We start from the raw sequence: 18,732 nt of genomic DNA, 5'->3' as shown, positions 1-18,732 counted from the left end.
AAGTTCTAGATGTCATCTTCTTTCTTCAATTCTGTGCTTCTTTGATAAAGAAATATCAGGATAAAAGCTAGAAAAGGACAACTTGTAAAATCAAATGAGAACCAGGTCAGTGGGGCATTAGATAGTCAGCTAAATTGATAACGATGGTTGACTTTAGGCATCAAATCCTCAAAACAAAAGAGAGTTCATCTCGCACAAACAAAGAAAGGACAAATAGAACTCTCATGAATCTTGCATGTGTCGATGAACTAAAACAGCTGGGATTTTATCTGGAATCCGTCTTCCTTTTCTAAGTCGTTGCCGGCTTTCTGACATCAATAATATATACACACTTAAATATAACAAATAATTGAGCTTATTCTATCATTTAAGAGTAGGTAGCTCGTGGTATTGTCCAACGTACATTTCTACAATATATATGTCAGAGAGAGAGTGACTCATATCTACCCCCAGGAATGTTTATATGTTTTAAAGAAGGGAAAATTATATTAAGATTCTTAAACTAATGCTCATTTTAAAAGAACTTTTTGAAATACTTCTTTCATGAGTTATCCGTCGATCATATCGTTAAAATAATACTACATGATTCAACTTTAATTCTTTTAGAGAATATTTTATTATTATTTTAGAGGAGAGGAAAAGAAAAAGAAAAAGTTGATGGTAACATAGCCCTTTGATGCTTTTTGGTCACAATGAATAAGAGGATCGATGTGAAAATATAGTATAATTTAAGGGTGTAGAAGCCCAATCTAACGGGCCGAGCCCAAATGTTCCAATGGATTTAGCTGGGTCTGGGTTGGATCAAATCTAAAATATTTCGGATCCTATAGAGGAATGAGATCCATCAACGGACGGTCAAGATCACAGGGGAATCACCCTTCATCCACTTTATATTATAACCTCCTCTCTCTGTATCTCTTCTTCCTCACTTCCAAAACCCTAAACCGCCGCCAAGAGCAAAGAGAGAAGAAGCGTACGGCGTACCTCCTCCAGTGACACCACCATGGGTCGAGTCCGCACGAAGACCGTTAAGAAATCCTCGCGCCAGGTGATCGAGCGGTACTACTCGCGCATGACCCTGGACTTCCACACGAACAAGAAGATCCTGGAGGAGGTCGCCATCATCCCCTCGAAGCGCCTCCGCAACAAGATCGCCGGGTTCTCCACACACCTGATGCGCCGCATCCAGCGTGGACCCGTGCGCGGCATCTCGCTCAAGCTGCAGGAGGAGGAGCGCGAGCGGCGCATGGACTTCGTCCCCGACGAGTCGGCGCTCAAGGTCGACCACATTGAGGTCGACAAGGAAACCCTAGATATGCTCGCTACGCTTGGGATGGCCGACCTTCCTGGCGTCGAGAAGCAGGCGGATGCCCCCGCCATGCCGGTGTACGCTGGCCGCACCGGCTTTGGAGGAGGAAGGAGAGGGATCTAGAAGTCGATTGGTGATGGTAATCGTCTTTGGATTGGTGAATTATGGTGAATCTGGTAGTAAAGTTGTGTTTTTCTTATGATTTAAAAGATGCTTTGGGTCTATATTTCTTGTTTAGATGCTGCAAGTTTATGCCTTTGGTGATAAAATTTTGGCACTTGATAGTATATGCTAAAACTCTTTGCTTATTGTAGCTGAACTATTGCACTGAATTACAATTAGAAATTAAATTGAATAAGATTGTGAACTGAGTATATCATTGTGTGCTAACCGAGTGTAGTTGTTATACTCTCTTAGTATCACTACTGCGTTATATTTTGTTTTGGTATGCAGTTTATACTTGGTATTTGATTTCAATGAGTTGGATAGCAATTGTATATCTTCTTTTTCTCATTGACATTGTGGATTGTCCTCTCTAAAAGATTGATTTGACATGTATGCCAATTGCTAGGAATATTAATATGTGCTTGTTATTTAATTGTGTGATATGTTTTGTGACATGGTATCTAGGCACTATATCTGTGTAAGATGTCAGATTCTATTGGCTTGCTACTCCTATCTTGACATATTAATCTATGTAGCTTGGGAGCCCTTGTATGTTGAAATGAAGTTGCCTTCAAGTTATTTCTAGTCTTCCCAATGATATAACAAAATCCATATGCATGCAATTTTTCCAGTTGTTCCTCCTCTCATGTCTTCCAACATTTCTTTTAATTAGACCACCAACAGAGTATCTGTCATCTTTCCCTTTCATTTTGAAGATATGCAGCTTGTCTTTGATCCAGGGCTATTAAATTTTCGGACTAACAGTTAACGTTTGTCGATGATCCGAGCCATGTTTGCACCTACTTTGTTTTGGTTTGAACTTTGAAACATAACTTAAATCTTGTGCCATTTTGGCAAGTTGCAGCATTTGACATAACCATGATCAAACTGCGTGATGCCCTAAATGACATTGATACTAATCTTTAGAACCAATTCATTTTTCCTTTCTTATATAGTACAGACTTCAATACTGTTCTTAGAATTGTTCTATTAAGCATTCGACCTGTTTGGTGTTTGAATAGCCACTTATATTTTCACATTTATTACTTCCACTGGCTGATGTACAGTTTGATGAAATCATTGTTGAGGTGCCAAATCATGATACAAATCTTGATAATAGACTCATTTCAGGCTCGAGCTCGATCAGGTCAGGCTCGGCTCAAGCCATGTTTTCTCATATGAATCTCTTGTCTCCGGCAATACTATTGGCGACCCCATTTCTGTACCAACCCAAGATATGTTTATCGAACTCTGTATTAACAATCGGCAATCGATGAGGTATTTGTGCAAATAGGTATAATCCGTATAATTGCAGAAACTATCATAATAAAATTGTTGGCAATTATAACTATAGGTATACGAAAGAAAAAGAACCGTATTTTTGTAGTTCCTATGATGCACTTGGAGCTTATCGGCGGAAACAAATTAGTCCTTTGTGGTCTGAGCCGTAGCCAGCTCGGCTCATTTACACCCCCTAGTTTCACCTCAACCCTATCCATCATGGGCTGAGGTTAATATAGTAATTTACTAGATAACATTAAAAAAAATAAAAATGAAAATAAAATAAATAGATGAGAGAGATATGCGTGACGTTGGAATGGTGAGGTGTCAAATGACGTAGAAAGAGGGAATTCTAGATTTATAAATAATTTGAAAATATTATTATTATTAAAAAAAAACAGTCAATCAAAAAAGGCAAAGAATATATAGAAACTATAGTAAATGTTATGGTCGCATTATTATTATCGGTTGGGGACTTGCTAGGAAATTACGGAGTTTGAATAGTGATCCACACGAAAACCTTTATTCATGGATATCTACGCATTAAAGACATAGACGAGGATAATTAATATTGGAATTGGTCATCGTCAAGACCTCATCGAATGAAGTTAGTGAGATGTCGTTTTCCATTAAACCTTTTTTTTTATTATTATTATTTCCAATTTGCGGCGATATTGTATGTGTTAGAGCTACATCAAGTAATACTTTATTTTTATAAATAAGTCTTTTCTAAAAGAGAAGCAATGGTCTGATTACTATTTAATTAGACTAGCTGTTGATCAATCGGCAAGGCATTTGATGGTCATTTTGTTCAATTCGATCACTAGCATGGTTGATATCATCTACACATCATGTGACAAATGAATAAAACCAAGATTAAGTACTAATTAAATGAGTTAATCGCTACCCAAAGATGTGACTTGAGATGACAAATGAATATTAATCGAATAGGATGCTCATATATTTATTTATTTATTTATATTAATAAACTAGAACTTCAACTATCACAGGTATCTCCGCACCTACATAATTGCAAGGAAGTTTACACGATTCAATCTCTACGCAATGCAATGGTCTCATGGATGATTATATAATACGAAACACCCACAGATGGACAAAACCGTTTACTAGGCGAACAAGAACTCGTAAAACTATTCCGTCGATGTATGCATTAATTTGGCTGTTTCCTTAATTAATTAGGAAACATAATAATATCTCTAATTACATAATAAAAGAATCCGTTATAATAATTTGATAGTAAACATATATTTATAATCTCCAATCTTATGCCGTCCACCTTTCGCTATTGATGGCTTCGCCATTGATAAAGGGAGCATTGTGCAGCTAAGCCCACCACTTAGTGTGAAATCAGCAAGCTGAGGCCTTATCGAGCTCGTCATCCTCGTTAAATTTCCTATGAATTTCACCACCTCTGCTCTTCTATTTATATATACATAGACGTAGTTCTCTTCCTCCTCTCCTCCAAATCTCCTACTTATTATCAAAAAATGGGGTTCTTGTACCGCGTGGCCAGTGCTTCCGAGTACCTCGCCATCACCGGCTACCGCATCTCCGACATCAAGCTCGCGAAGAAGGCGTGGATCCTCCCGGGCCAGTCGTGCACTAAGTTCGACATATCGCCGGTGAACTACACGTTCGAGGTGCAGGCGATGAGCGCCGAGAAGCTCCCGTTCATCCTCCCGGCGGTGTTCACGATCGGCCCCCGGGCCGACAACGACGACAGCCTGCTGAAGTACGCCAAGCTCATCTCCCCACACGACAAGCTCTCCAACCACGTGAAGGAGCTCGTCCAGGGCGTCATCGAAGGCGAGACCCGGGTGCTCGCGGCCTCCATGACCATGGAGGAGATCTTTAAAGGGACAAAGTCGTTTAAAGAGGAGGTGTTCGAGAAGGTCCAGTTAGAGCTGAACCAATTCGGGCTCATCATTTACAATGCCAACGTTAAGCAGCTGGTCGACGTGCGAGGACACGAGTATTTCTCGTATCTCGGCCAGAAGACGCAGCAGGAGGCGGCGAACCAGGCGAAGGTGGACGTGGCGGAGGCGAAGATGAAGGGGGAGATCGGGGCGAAGGAGAGGGACGGGCATACCAAGCAGAACGCGGCGAAGGTGGACGCGGAGACGAAGATATTCGCGACGCAGAGACAGGGGGAGGGGAAGAAAGAGGAGGTGAGGGTGTTCACGGAGGTGAAGGTATTCGAGAACAAGAGGGAGGCGGAGGTGGCGGAGGCGAACGCGGAGCTGGCGATGAAGAAGGCCGAGTGGGAGCGGCAGTCCAAGCTGGCGCAGGTGGAGGCGGCGAAGGCGGTGGCGATTAGAGACGCCGAGCTGCAGATGGAAGTCGAGAGGAGGAACGGGATGAGGCAGACGGAGAAGCTCAAGGCGGAGTTCCTCAGCAAGGCCACCGTTGATTATGAGATGAAGGTATGTCCACAAAATGTTTCAATACTAACCATTCATTTTGCTCTCCTAATCTAACGATTAAATTTATATAATAGCAAAGTTGCTTTACTCGTCCAAATACTAATAGGGCTGTCAAAATAATGCTCGAATAGGCTCAGACGAGTTTTATCGTTAAAGTTAGGCTCAAAATTAAATTCGAGTTAAGCGTGATCATGAGCCGGCTCAATTAAATCGGCTCAAATATATATCAGGTTCGAAAATGATTTGAAATTGATAAGGCTTAAAATTACTAATTAAGCAACTCGTTTAAGTTTGAAATTGGCTCGAGTTCAAAATTAGCTCGGATTAAAATTATTTTAATTTAAGCTTGATCACAAAGATAGGCTCAAAATTAATTTCAATGCAAACTTGATTAGAGCCAGGCTCGATCAAGCTCGGCTCGTTTACACCACTATATACTAACTAAAAGCTTAATTAGAGGAATATTGGTTTTATTCCTCTATGCTCTAATTATATGTAACATTAGAGCTAAATACTTTATTAATGATTAGAGTGCTTAAAATATATTACTAATCAATTACTCCTCGCCTGCAGGTCCAAGAAGCGAATTGGGAGCTGTACAAGAGGCAGAAGGCGGCGGAAGCCGCGCTCTACGAGGAAGTGAAGACGGCCGACGCCCGTAAAGCCGCGGCGGAGGCGGCATTCTTCGCTCGGCAGAGGGAAGCCGAGGGGCAGCTCTACGCCAAGAAGAAAGAAGCCGAGGGGCTGATGGCATTAGCCGAGGCCCAGAATACCTACTTATCCTCGCTGCTCAGTGCATTGGGTGGAGACTATAATGCTCTAAGAGACTACCTCATGATCAACAATGGAATGTACCAAGATATCGCTAGGATTAATGCGGAGGCGATAAAAGGTCTGCAGCCTAAGCTTAGTGTGTGGACCAACGGCGGCGAAGGCGGTGAGGGGGCGGCGATGAAGGAGGTCGCCGGAATCTACCGGATGTTGCCGCCGCTGCTGAATACTGTGCATGAGCAGACCGGAATGCTGCCTCCGGCGTGGATGGGAAAATTACAGGCTCAAGCTAATTAATTACTGTTTGTGAGTGCAATGAGTGCTTAATTACTAGTAATGTTTGGGATCAGTTGGTTGGAATAAAAGAACTAAGAACATGATGCGATGGGTATTATGTTTGATTCATATATTAATTTAAACAATAAAGTGAGGTTTCTTTTTTTACGTAATTGTGTGGTTAAAAACTTTTAAAATATCATAATTACTACTATATTTTTCAAAATGTAGTAATTACCACTGAATTAGTTAAATTTAATAAAACCAAACTTAGATTAGTAAAAATAGTATCTAGGTCATGAATAAATGATTTAAAATGATTTTAAAGCTATCTAATACTTTACAATCATATTGAAAAAAGTTTCTTCATTTATATAAAAAAAGGTGATAAATATTTCGTGCCCTTTGATCCCTAAATTTTAAGAAAGAAGAGTAATTTGATTAAAAATATTTTTTTAAAAACTGATGATAATAATAATAATTTTGAAAGAGCAACATTTTTCAATCATAATTATAATGTTTGAAAGAATATTATATGAAAAAACTCATGTATTAAAAAAGAAAGAGAGAGAGAGAGAGCCTTAGATGAGCAAACTAAACAGCATTGAGACTTACTGATGCTCAAGGATAAAATAGAAAAATATAAATAAATTGAATCTAACTCATTTCAAACAATAGGATTAAATGTATTAGAACTCAATTTCATTATTTCCAAACAAATGGAATTCATTTGCAATGAAATCATCAATTGAAGCTCAGCTGTAATTGGTTCCAAATATACCCTAAGAGATATCTATTGCTAGCTAACAAACTAATCATGATATATATATATATATATATTGCTCAGAATTTTCCATATAGCCCATCCATGTCGGCGGGATCATTCCGGTCTGCTCCTTAACCGTATCCAACAACAGCGGCAGCATCCGGTAAATCCCGGCGATCTCCTTCATCGCCGCGTTTCCCTCGGCGGCGTTCCTTTCCCCGCTGCCGCCGCCGCCCGTCGTCCAAACGCTGATCTTCGGATTTAGACCCTGTACTGCTTCTGCGTTAATCTTAGCCATCTGCTGATACGTTCCATTAGTGATCAGCAAGTACTCCTTGAGAGCGTCGAAATTTCCTCCTAAGGCTTCGAGGAGTGTGCGTATATATATGCCCTGGGCCTCTGCGAGGGCTGTCATTCCTTTGGCTTCCTTCTTCTTGGCGTAGAGCTCGGCGTCGGCCTGCGGCGGCCTCGGCGTCCTTCAGGTTGGCGTAGAGGTCGCCGTCGGCCTGCTGCTGCCGCGCGAAGGATGCAGCCTCGGCCGCCGCCCGCCGGCATCGGCTTCCTTCTCCTGCTCGTAGAGCTTCGCCTCGGCCGCCTTCTGCTTTTTGTAGAGCTCCCAGTTTGCTTCTTGGACCTGTTTAATTTGGGAAAAAGGAGGACTCGGGTTGGAAACTTCTTTGGACATACAAGTTAAATTTAAGGAATTAATGTATGCTTTTGTTAAGCTTGTTATCTAATATCTTAATCTTTTAGATTCTGAATTTAATATTAGTTTATTTTAGGTAATTCTAAAATAATATGAGTTTTTTTTTTCATTCTAAAATCCAGTTAATAAGTATCATAATATTAATTGTAATAATCTTATATATATACCTTCATCTCGTATTCCACATTGGCCTTGCTCAGGTTCTCCGCCTTGACCTTCTCCGTTTCCTTCAGCGCGTTTTTTCTCTCGATCGACCTCCATCTGCATCTCGGCTTCTCGCAGCGCCACTGCCTTGGCAGCCTCCACCTCCGCCTCCCTCCTGTTCCTGAATATCGTCACGTCCGTGTTCACCCGCACCTCCTCCTTCTTCGCCTCCCCCTGCCGCTGCGACGCGTAGACCACCGTCGTCTCCGAGTCGATCTTCGCCGCGTTACGCTGCGTCTGGCCGGTCCGATCCTTCGCGCCGATCTCCCCCTTCATCCTCGCCTCCGACACGTCGATCCTGGCCTGGTTGGCCGCCGCCTGCTGCGTCTTCTGGCCGAGGTAGGAGAAGTACTCCTGGCCTGCCACGTCGACCAGCTCAAGAGCCCGAATTTGTTGAGCTCAAGCTGAACCTGTTAACGCATATATGATGTTCTTTTTTTTTACATGACAAATTTAAGCTTTTGGATTAATTGATAACATAATATGATAACAAAGCTAGATTCTATTGTTCGTCTCAAATGAAAATTAATGAAACTTAGAAGAGGATATATGTATTAAATGTATGAGAAGAGAGCTAGGCAAAAGAATCTTATAATTTTGAGAGAAGTAGAGATGATGATGATGGATTTATATATGATGAAAGTAGGTACATTCTCGAAGACCTCCTGCTTGAAGGACTTGGTTCCCTTGAAGATCTCCTCCATGGTCATGGAGGCGGCGAGGACGCGAGTCTCGCCCTCGATGACGCCCTGGACGAGCTCCTTGACGTGGTTGGAGAGCTTGTCGTGGGGGGAGATGAGGCTCTCGGGGTCGTCGACGCGGGGGCCGATCGTGAACACGGCCGGGAGGATGAAGGGGAGCTTCTCGGCGCTCATCGCCTGCACCTCGAACGTGTAATTCACCGGGGAGACGTCGAACCGGGTCTACGACTGGCCCGGGAAGATCCATCCCTTCTTCACGAGCTTAATGTCGTCGATCCTAAAGCCGGTGATGGCTAAGTACTCAGATGCACCTGCAACCTGGTAGCCCATCTTGTATCCTCTGATCTTACTTCTCTTTTAACAACTACCGAGGTTTAAATTTAGAGGTGAGGTGATATATATATATATTGGGATTTGAGGGTAAGATAATTATCTAAAGATTTCATCTTTTTGGCTTGGATAAATGTGAAGAAATTCTGAAACTTATAGTTGGGTTTTTTGCTATTACTGAATAGCTAAATTGTAGGCAGGTAACTCTTATAGCTTGGAAATTAAAATAACAAGCTCCCGGAGTCGTTAGTACTTGTGCCTCTCGGCCTCGTTGGGCTTTCCTTTAGGCCTAGGCCTACTTTAAATAAAAATTGAATTCATATATATAGAAATATTAAATAAATATAATAGTAGTAAGGAGGTTATATTTGAGACTCGGGATTATTAATAGCATATAAAAATTAGAGTAATTTAAAGTTTCTAGTTAAACAATTTAAGTACCTCACTACCATAACTATTGTCTTATATAAGATCCGAAACTAAGCAAATTGGATTCGATTTATTATATGAATTGAAAAATTGAGACCTGACTTCGAATTAGTAACATTTGGAGTGGATTTAATTTTTAGATTTGGTTACACTCCTATAAGAAGAGTTAATTATATTTCTTTATCTAATATTTTGTAAAAAAAAAGAGAGAATTTAAAAAATCTAGCCGAGACAAGGACTCCACTTGCTTCTATATCACTGCTTCGCTCCCAATCCAATACCACAAACTCAGATAGTTAAAGTAAAAGTGTTCTTAGTCTATTTCGTGCAGGTCGATTTGGGCATACCATCCAAAACTCGAATCAATTCAAATGGGTCAGCCACTCAGCCCATGCAGAATCCCTGCCCCTCCTTGTTTAGAGGAGACAAGCCAAGGAGATTGCATAGAAATTAATCATGTAGCGAGGCAAATTATTATGTATATAGAAGAAGTAGTGTTGCAAATATTCTACAGATTATGTAGGCATGAATAAGATACGATTTGAACAGTCGCTAAACAAATTGGCGGTCTAAATCAGTACAAAGATGATAGGATTCGGTAAGAAAATTAGGAAAGATTAGGATGAATCAATTTCGGAATTCTAATACCAAATGTCTATACTTACCTTATTTATTTATTTATTTCTCATACAGAGATGAAACCAGAATCTATGTCGACATAATTGAGCTTGGATTTTTGAGGAGAGAAGAAAAGAACGAAGTCTCATTAGCTTTGGCGTTTTCTTGATCACATCCTACTGCCAATTGCTCTCCGTCCATCACTCACACACTCCCACACGCGAAGAGACGGTGAACCGCGCCGAGAACCCTCGCGCCAAATTCTCGAGCTCGACGGACGCCGACCCGTCGTCAAAATTCTGCGCATAGGTGTAAGGGTCGTACGGCTCGTGCTTCCTCCGCGCCGGCTTCATCATCCTCTTCTTCTCTCTTACAACCCTCTTCCAGATCCGGGCCCACCGCGTCCTACTGGAGGGCGCCGCCGACGACGACGATGACGTTCTCTCTAGTGGTTGGAATCCGGTGCCGTAATCTTTCACCAGCGTTCTCCTCGGCCCTGCAATGCTCCAGCGAGTACTGCACCAGATGCCGTCGCCGACTACTGCAGGCCTTGTCTGGAGACTGGAGCTGTGATCCATGGGTTAACGCTGCTTTTGATTTCTTAGAAGGAGTTCCATTGTGTGGGAGAAGACTATATCTATCTATATATATGGAGAGAGAGACATGTTCGATTCGGATTTGGAAAAGAAAATGGGGATGTTTTTGCAAATGCTAGGTATATATGCAGGAAAGCCCATTATATTTGATTATTTGAACGAGATCTATAAGGGCAAATGAGGTAAGTTATAGTAAAAAATATATAGGTCGTCATATGGAAGGAAAAAGGGATCCAGTTGGCGCCAAGATTTAGCTGATTAGGGTGACATGAGGTGGTCAACTTGGCGTAAATCCATTAATGGTGGATTTGATTGGGCCCATGGGCCATAAGAGATGAGCTGTTAAGTGGGTCAGGCTCAGGATAATGACACCTGGAATGATGCCTCCAGTTGATTGGCTCGTTTTGAGATGTGGTCCTTACCGGGATCAGGCTAACCCTTCCCTATATATATATATATATATATCTCAACCTGAGCTCTTTTCCAGTCTTGGTTTGAAATTAGATTGGAGCTTAAGCCAAAGCATCGTGAATTAGGGGTGAAAACCGTCGGATTAACTCCGACGCGACCTACTATCCGACCCGATTCGAATCGGATTGGATTTGGATAAAAAATTTCTATCCGATTCGGATACGAATAGAATTTTTGAAAAAAATTCGGATACGGGTATATTTTTCGGATTCGAATATAGATATCGGATATTTGTTTATCTACATATTTTTTTAAATGATTTACAGTTTTTAGTTTACTTATTTAAATAGTAAATATTATTACTAATAATATGTTATATATTAGTTATAGAGATTAATTTCTCTAATTTCATTTATTTGACATACAAACAAATTATTTATTATAAAACTCTTAATAATTTTATATTAATTATATCTAAATAAAATATTATAATTATTTTAAATTCAATAAATATCTGTTTAAGATCTGATCCTCTATCCGAAAATTATCCTGTTTATTTAGAATATGACTTTAAATTTTGCTATCCCTCCAATAAACACTATCCATTTTTATCCTACTCTCGGGTCATTGAGGATTGAAAGATGTGTTAGTTTTGTTGCTCCCTTCGAGAGAGGAGATAATTTTTAGTGGCTTAACTTATAACCGAGATTCTTTCATAGTTTTCCTTATATCTCTCATAACCATAGTTATATATTAATGGTAAAAAATAATGCTACATCAAAAGTGTTAGTAGAATGTTTATAAGCACAGTATTACTCTTGCCTCTGTTCAGTCTCAGTTTCGTTTTGACCAATAAATCTAATTTGGTTCTGACCCAATTCTCTGAAAAAAATATCCATACTAGAGATTAGAGTTCCAATTTCAAATATTAAAACGGGCATCCAACTTGAGAAATTGGAGACGTGAATCAAACTGCTCTTTTGGGCAGTAAATCTTCCACAGAAAGTGTCTTAAAATTTTTGGGTTGATAAAGAAGCCAACGGGGAAGGTATCATGACCTAAGAAATAACAAAAGGAAATATGGAAAGGAAGGTAAAAGGATATAGGAAAGAAAATTGGCATGATTATTTAATAGAAGCAGATGTGCAGATATCAGAAGGTAAGTCTTGTAGACCAAATAGAAGGGAAAATTAGTGATAAAAAGAGATAATTATGCTTAGAAAAACCACACTACATTCTCTTGTGCTCTATCGCATAGCAGAGCTGGTGGCAAATTGTTAATATTACCAACACAAAGATACTCTTCCTCTCACCCATACTTCTATGAGCAATCATCCATCAAGCTTATGCTATTATATACAAATATTTGCCTAAATATACTCTATGTGCTATTTTTGGAGTCTGAATCTTCTGTACCTATTTTTGCATGGCTTCTGTCATTTCCGATAAGACTACTATACTCATGCAATTTTCTCTTGAAGCATCTGAAGTGTGGAGGCCAGAGTATGGTGACTAGTTAAGAGCCTCGTTAGCAAGAGTTTAAGGACCAATCGAAGTTTTGATAGGCTATGTTGACGGGTCCCCCATCATTAAGAAGATGAGTCAAAAGACCAGCTCTTGTGGCATCGAGGTAGTTCAATATCCAATTGAGAATATCCCTTTCTTGTCCAAAATCAGTGCTATACCTGCGAGAAGAAAGCAACGATCAAGTTATTAGATTGCTGTAGTAGATAAACATCCAGGTAGAATGTTTGTATAAAAATACATGACATTAGAGGGAGTCAGTAAGCAAGTATGTAAGTTCTCTAAAATTTTCCAGCATTTTGCTATACACTTGCTTCGTTTAAAAGAAAGTGATTGTGGTATTTAGTTCAGTACAGAGGATCATCATCAATGTGCTGTCCTCAAGATTATTTAATGTACTCCAGAAAAAAACAATGAGATGAGTAAATATGTCAAACTCAAATGATTGTTTTGAAGTAAATCACATAAAGATGAGCTAGATAAGATTAGTCCATGAGAGCTAGTGTTTAAATGCCCAAAAGTTCAAGTATGAAGGCAGCCCAAAAGTTCAAGTATGAAGGCAACAGAATCCTGGATGCGTAGGTGTATCTTTTGTAAAAGGAAGTAGAAACAACAGCTTACCATTTGATGATTCGACTAAGATACACCGTTCTCTTCTCCAAATCAACCTCCATTCCACCATTGATGAAGAATTCCCTTGCCGCATGTCTGAGCTCCACTTCAACCCCTTGGGGAGAGAAGAAACGGACAGTTGGGCTTGATCGAGTCCCATTGCAAAGTCCAAAATGGATCAAGGGATTAATCTTTCCAAGAACCAACTGGACATATTTGAGAAAGCAAGCATAAGTACATGATGGTCAGAAAAATTAAAGTTGATGTATGGTCAATAGTAATTCAAACTTTGTGAAATGGCAATTACCTCCAATCTCCTGTCGCCTGAACTAAATGGCTTCACTAAAGAGTAAGGCTGCCTTCTGTTGGATCTGAGGATGCCGTTCTTGATCATGGAGAGGGAGTAAGGGTAACCTCCCACCATGTACTGGAAGTCGGTAAAGAAGGCCCTCCTATCGATTACTCCTGGTCGACCGACCCTTATGATGGCATGGATGACCATGGCGTTGTGCAGATTCAGGAAGAATGACGTCCTCTCATCTGCTGAAAGAGAAAAGATGTCTACCCTTTGCAGATCTTGGACAAGATTTACATATCTGCTCACAAGAACATTGAAAAGGTAGTAGTTATAACTTATAAGCACAGCATACTAGCAAGATAAGCAGTCAGATTCTCAACAGGACTGTACAGGAATGCTATGTGTCTATAATTTGGTGATTGATCATATACATCCTTACTCAAAGCTAAGAAGCATCCAACTGGACCTATTGGATTCTTATTATGGATTAGGAGTGTTGTGACAAGAGGCATCATACCTCCGGAATTCCTCACTAGCAGTAATGCAGGCATAGTCCAAATGGTGCATATCATTAGAAGCATAGGCCTCAAGTATGGCTAGCATTAGCTTGGTCAGCCTTCCTCCCACTGCAGATGCAGATTTTGGCTCATTGTCATTGGTTGATCCTCTAAAATTGAAACATTTGGGAATGACAGGGTCATGCTCAAGGAAGCGGTAGAAATTTTGGCTCCCATCTTCAAAGTCATTCTCCCTATACAAACAAGAGATTTAGAACTCGGTACAATATAACAGTAAAACAAGACTTTTGATAATTTAGTGGAGGAACCCTATAGTTTTGATTCCTTGAGGAGAGCTTATCTTAAAACATACCTGAAAACATGGTGAATGAAGTGCTTCCTAGAAAGTTCTTTGCCAATTTCAACAGCCTACAACAATTCAAGGCCCCATTGCTTAGAAAGAAAGCTGAGACAGAGCTTCATTTGAAAACAAAATAAAAGCTAACACCTTAAATCCAAGCATGGAACAGGTCTAATTGAAATTACTATTAAAGAGACAAAAACAAACATGAAATTTCTTGGAACATCGAATTAGATACACTCTAGAATGACTACAGATTTAACCTATCTGGCACGAGGTGGCATACGAAAGGAGCCTCCTCTGCGTAAGGATGAAGACATAATATACACTCATATACCCGTATAGGATGTTGGTCTAAAGACAGTGGTACTAACCAAAATCCCCCTGCCCTCAGTTGGGCAATAAGACAATTATGACAGATAGCTGTCAGAATCTCCACAATTTCTATTGGGAGTTCATAGAAAGAGGATGTACAAAGAAAAGAGAATATAAACCAAGGAAAGGAATTGATGACAAAACAAGAAACTCTTTGGGTAATTTTAAGCTAAAGAGTACTTGGCACCGGTCTGAAGATGTTGCTAAATAACAAACTGTTGGCCTAGCAAACACTTCTTGAAGAAGTAAAGTTGTTAGATACTTAGATCATGTAATGCAAACAGCACCTAAGAAGAGAAGAGTCCTTCAAATATTTATGTTACTACCAACAAGAACTGGTCCGTTCACTGTACCATAAACAAGTGCACGTTTTTGGTGCAGAAAGAACCAAAAATAAGTAAGTGTTCCTTTTCGTTTCGAGGGTGGAGGTTATTTGTACAGAGGAATAGCCGTCCAGTTCACATGACCAGCAATGTTGCAGTTGCAACGGTCATCTATGGCAAAGAAATACTAATTTAACGTATGGTGGCATGTGACCCAAAAAAACCTAACATTTCCGTTTGTTGATTTTGGAACTGACGCACAGAAAGTAGAATAAGATTTCTCAAACGAAGAAACGGTCAGAATAACTTGACTCTAAAAGAGCCAATCTTGATATAAAACGACAAGGCAGGCTCAAAGCATTTCTAAGCTAAAGCTTGATTACCTACCCTCGAAGCCAATAGATTGGTCAACAGACCAAATTATTGATGGATAGTACGGCTCTTTCTGGCCCACGCTCGGGGAGTTGGGGCCAACTTGTCGAATAAAGAGGAAGAAACCAAATTATATGGAAGGGGAGGGACCCAAAAGTCCAAAAATAGTACCAAAACCAAAAGGTCACACTTCTGGCCCAGCTAACCACCGATTGCGGCGAACAGGCGGAGACGACGTCCATCACACTCGGTAAAAGATCCAGCTTTCCTCGTATAAGATCACCTGAATCTCTTTTAACTTTAGACTCTAAAAGCTTTGATTTTAACTTTCGGAAGTTTGCACATAGCAATCAGGGTTCAAGTGAAATTTTAATTCGAGCCCTTCAAGTTATCTATTTGCAAATTGCGTCCTGCCTTCACTGATTCCTATCTTAACCTAGGATCACGCAGCTCTACCTCTAAAATGTCAACCACAATAAACCTAAATCAGACGGCGGACGAAGTACGAGAAAGAGAAAAAAAAAAAAAAGAATCAAATTGCAAAGTGGAATTAATTTAACCTTTTTCCTGCCGCAATCGAGGTGATGAATGATGGCGTCCACCAACTCGCTTCCCGTAAAGCAATTCTTGACCAGTTTCATCTTCGCGAACCGGTCCTGTATCGGCAACCTCTGCCTCAAAACCCTGACTACCCCGAGCATCTCGTCCGTCCGTTCCCTCTCAGCCTCACCCTCGTCGTCGAATCCGTACACCGGAACCCTTGGGGCACTCTCCGGGCACCTCCTCCCCGCAGTCTCCTTCACCCTCTTCTCGAACTCCCCGCTGTTCCGTAGCGAGTTCAAAGCTACCAATCCACCTAGAAGCTTCTCGTTGAAGAATATCTGGGGCACGTGGCTCGACCCTGTCCGTTGGATGAGATCTTTTTCGCGTTCCGGGAACACGTCGACGTTGATCTCGACGTAGGGGAGCCCCCTCTCCCGGAGGAACGATCGGACGGCTCCGCAGTCTCGGCACCCGGATCGCGAGAAGAAGCTGATCCGGCCCTTGATTTGGACGGGGAGTTGATCCAGGCCGTTGGATTCGTACTCAAATCCTTTCTCGCTCTCGCTCTCGCTCTCGTTCTCGCCTTTGAGCCGCACGATGACCTTGACGCCGGAGAGGTGAAACTCCGTAACCGGATCGGGACCATCGCGGGGGCCGGATGCGGGCTCCTTGAACGACGAGATCCGCCTCGCGATCGCGGCGGAGAAGTTGTTGCCACGGTCGCGGAAGTACTTGCCGATGGACGACACATCGACGCCGGAGGACGCCGACCGTTGGATCGGGTGGTACTCCTCATGGGAGGTCGAGTGCGACTTCTCCAGCCCCGGCGGCGCCTCCGGCTGCGGGAGGTGCGCCGCCGGCCGGATCACCACCTCCATCGCCGGAGATTCCTCGTAGCCGGCAGCCTTCTCCGGCGGGGTCCCGGTGGAGTCCATGGGATCGTATTCAGCTGAGAGGGGAGGGATCTCGACGAATGCCTCTTCTCCCATCGGAATCTTAGAGAGAAGAGAGAATAAAACGGTATGATCGAAATTATCGCGGACGAGCGTAACAGAATTTATTGGAAGGGAATGGTCGAGAGACGGATGGGATTTCATTAAGGAGAGTATATATATATATATAGGAAATATTCAAAGGGGAAAAGGTCAAAATAGGAAATTAGTAATTTGTTTCGTTTGTCGTAGTCTGGAATGCGTCCACGTTGGCTTGGTCGCCGGCGTGCACGGGATGGATCGCCTCCTATAAGGAAATCCGGATTGTGTGAATGACGCAATTACCCCCGCGTCGAGGGTTTTGGTTGGTCACTGGGTTTTGTTAGGCAGCGCAGTAAATTTGGTAATTGAAAGGGCCAAAGTGGGAATTCTGGGGACCAATGGAGTAACGGACTTCACAGTATCCTTGGCAATTTTACCATTTATGCTCTTTAGTCCTTTTATCGTACATATTTGCAAATCACCCTCTAGATTTACATACTTAAAATAAAGATATTCACAGGGTTAAAAGGGTTTTCGTATTAAGGCTAAATATAGGCGGTGATTTGTAAAAACAAAAACAACTATTCTATGATGCAGCCGAATTATAATAGAACTCTTCAAACCTTCTCCCAGGGTGATTAAGCATAGTATATATATATATCAATAATCAAATTATTCTATTAGTTTCGCTTAGAAAAATAAATTATTTATACCACCTCTCTATTTGGAAATTGAATAGTTGTTTTATTCGAGGCAGTCTAAGAATTTTCGAGATAAACAAGTAGTCACACTAGGGCTAAATTAATAATGATTCGGAATTGGGTTACATCTCTAAAGTACATTATTAAAAAATATGATATGATAATATAATTTAGCTTAAGTATCGTTTTTGAGTAGTCTAAAGGTGTGATATATGAAAAATCTGGGAGTTTTCTTTTTCTTTCAAATTAGCCGTATTTAAATTTTATTTATCGAAATAAATTATATCTTAAATTTAATACTAAAGTGAGTCTAATCCTAAGTAAAATGCTATTCTACTGATGGTACTGTTTGTATTTTTCTAATTAAATTATTAATCTTATCAGTATTTTAATTAGAACACTTTAAAACAAAATAATACATATAAAACGGTGAACAATTAAACATCTTATTGTTAAAAATATTAAACCATTTAACATCTTATTAAGACGCTGAACAACTTAATTTTACGAATCACAACTTTCTAATCAATAGTCTATTTTAATTATTATGATATACTATTACAAAGATCAAAGAAAAATAAATATAATGATTTTGATCGAAACTTAATCGAAACTCAAATGAGAAAGATATAGATAAATATGAGGAAAAAAAATTATAGCGTTATAATTTTGTGGTTGATTATCTATCTTAATAATAAAAAATATCATTATGATGATAGGAAAAAGACCGATGAATTAAAATCGCACGACCATTTCTGTGGTCGGCTGTGCTTAGAATCACAAAAAGAAAATACAATAGCTCTTCCAAATTTTATTTAAGAAAATTTAGTTTTTTTTATAATATGCTCAACTATTCAGTATTTTCTAAAACGTAAGTCGCTTTTCGGCAGTTTCATCTAAAATTAAAATGCTGAACTTATCAGCGTTTTAATTATAACTACCGTAAAATAAATACATTTTGATATTAAGTTTGAGCCCTAATCTATTTGGGTAAATAAACTTTAAAAAGAGGGCTAGTTTGATCAAAAACTCAAAATACTGTGAGGGTCAACAGGAGAGTAAAGGTTGCACTAAGAAAAATGATTGTACTCATGGAGCATATTTTAAAAAGACACGGCAAAGACTCAACGCCCTTTCCTTTCTTG

General features: G+C 40.4%; 3 protein-coding genes and 1 pseudogene across 3 annotated transcripts; 2 read left to right on the top strand and 2 right to left on the bottom strand.

Moving 5' to 3' along the window:
- The first annotated feature begins 916 nt into the window (after positions 1-916).
- On the top strand, positions 917-1,683 carry LOC140766998 (small ribosomal subunit protein eS17-like). Its single transcript, XM_073106733.1, has one exon. It carries the CDS (start codon positions 1,004-1,006, stop codon positions 1,430-1,432), a length of 429 nt encoding a protein of 142 aa, XP_072962834.1. The 5' UTR covers positions 917-1,003; the 3' UTR covers positions 1,433-1,683.
- Positions 1,684-4,080: 2,397 nt separating this feature from the next.
- LOC140767351 (flotillin-like protein 1) lies at positions 4,081-6,406 on the top strand. Its single transcript, XM_073107219.1, has 2 exons — positions 4,081-5,199; positions 5,773-6,406. Exons 1-2 carry the CDS (start codon positions 4,264-4,266, stop codon positions 6,265-6,267), a joined length of 1,431 nt encoding a protein of 476 aa, XP_072963320.1. The 5' UTR covers positions 4,081-4,263; the 3' UTR covers positions 6,268-6,406.
- Positions 6,407-7,490: 1,084 nt separating this feature from the next.
- LOC140766836 (flotillin-like protein 4) lies at positions 7,491-8,797 on the bottom strand (annotated as a pseudogene).
- A 3,400-nt stretch (positions 8,798-12,197) lies between these two features.
- LOC140767771 (uncharacterized) lies at positions 12,198-16,985 on the bottom strand. The gene is made up of 6 exons (XM_073107810.1): positions 15,930-16,985; positions 14,312-14,367; positions 13,959-14,192; positions 13,451-13,739; positions 13,153-13,349; positions 12,198-12,692 (listed from the first exon to the last, which is right to left on the bottom strand). Exons 1-6 carry the CDS (start codon positions 16,899-16,901, stop codon positions 12,536-12,538), a joined length of 1,905 nt encoding a protein of 634 aa, XP_072963911.1. The 5' UTR covers positions 16,902-16,985; the 3' UTR covers positions 12,198-12,535.
- Between the last annotated feature and the right edge of the window lie 1,747 nt (positions 16,986-18,732).

The sequence above is a fragment of the Typha angustifolia genome, chromosome 9, assembly GCF_048772165.1.
Source record: "Typha angustifolia cultivar Huaian chromosome 9, ASM4877216v1, whole genome shotgun sequence".
Classification (NCBI taxonomy): domain Eukaryota; kingdom Viridiplantae; phylum Streptophyta; class Magnoliopsida; order Poales; family Typhaceae; genus Typha; species Typha angustifolia.
This window is presented reverse-complemented; position numbering and strand designations above follow the sequence as displayed.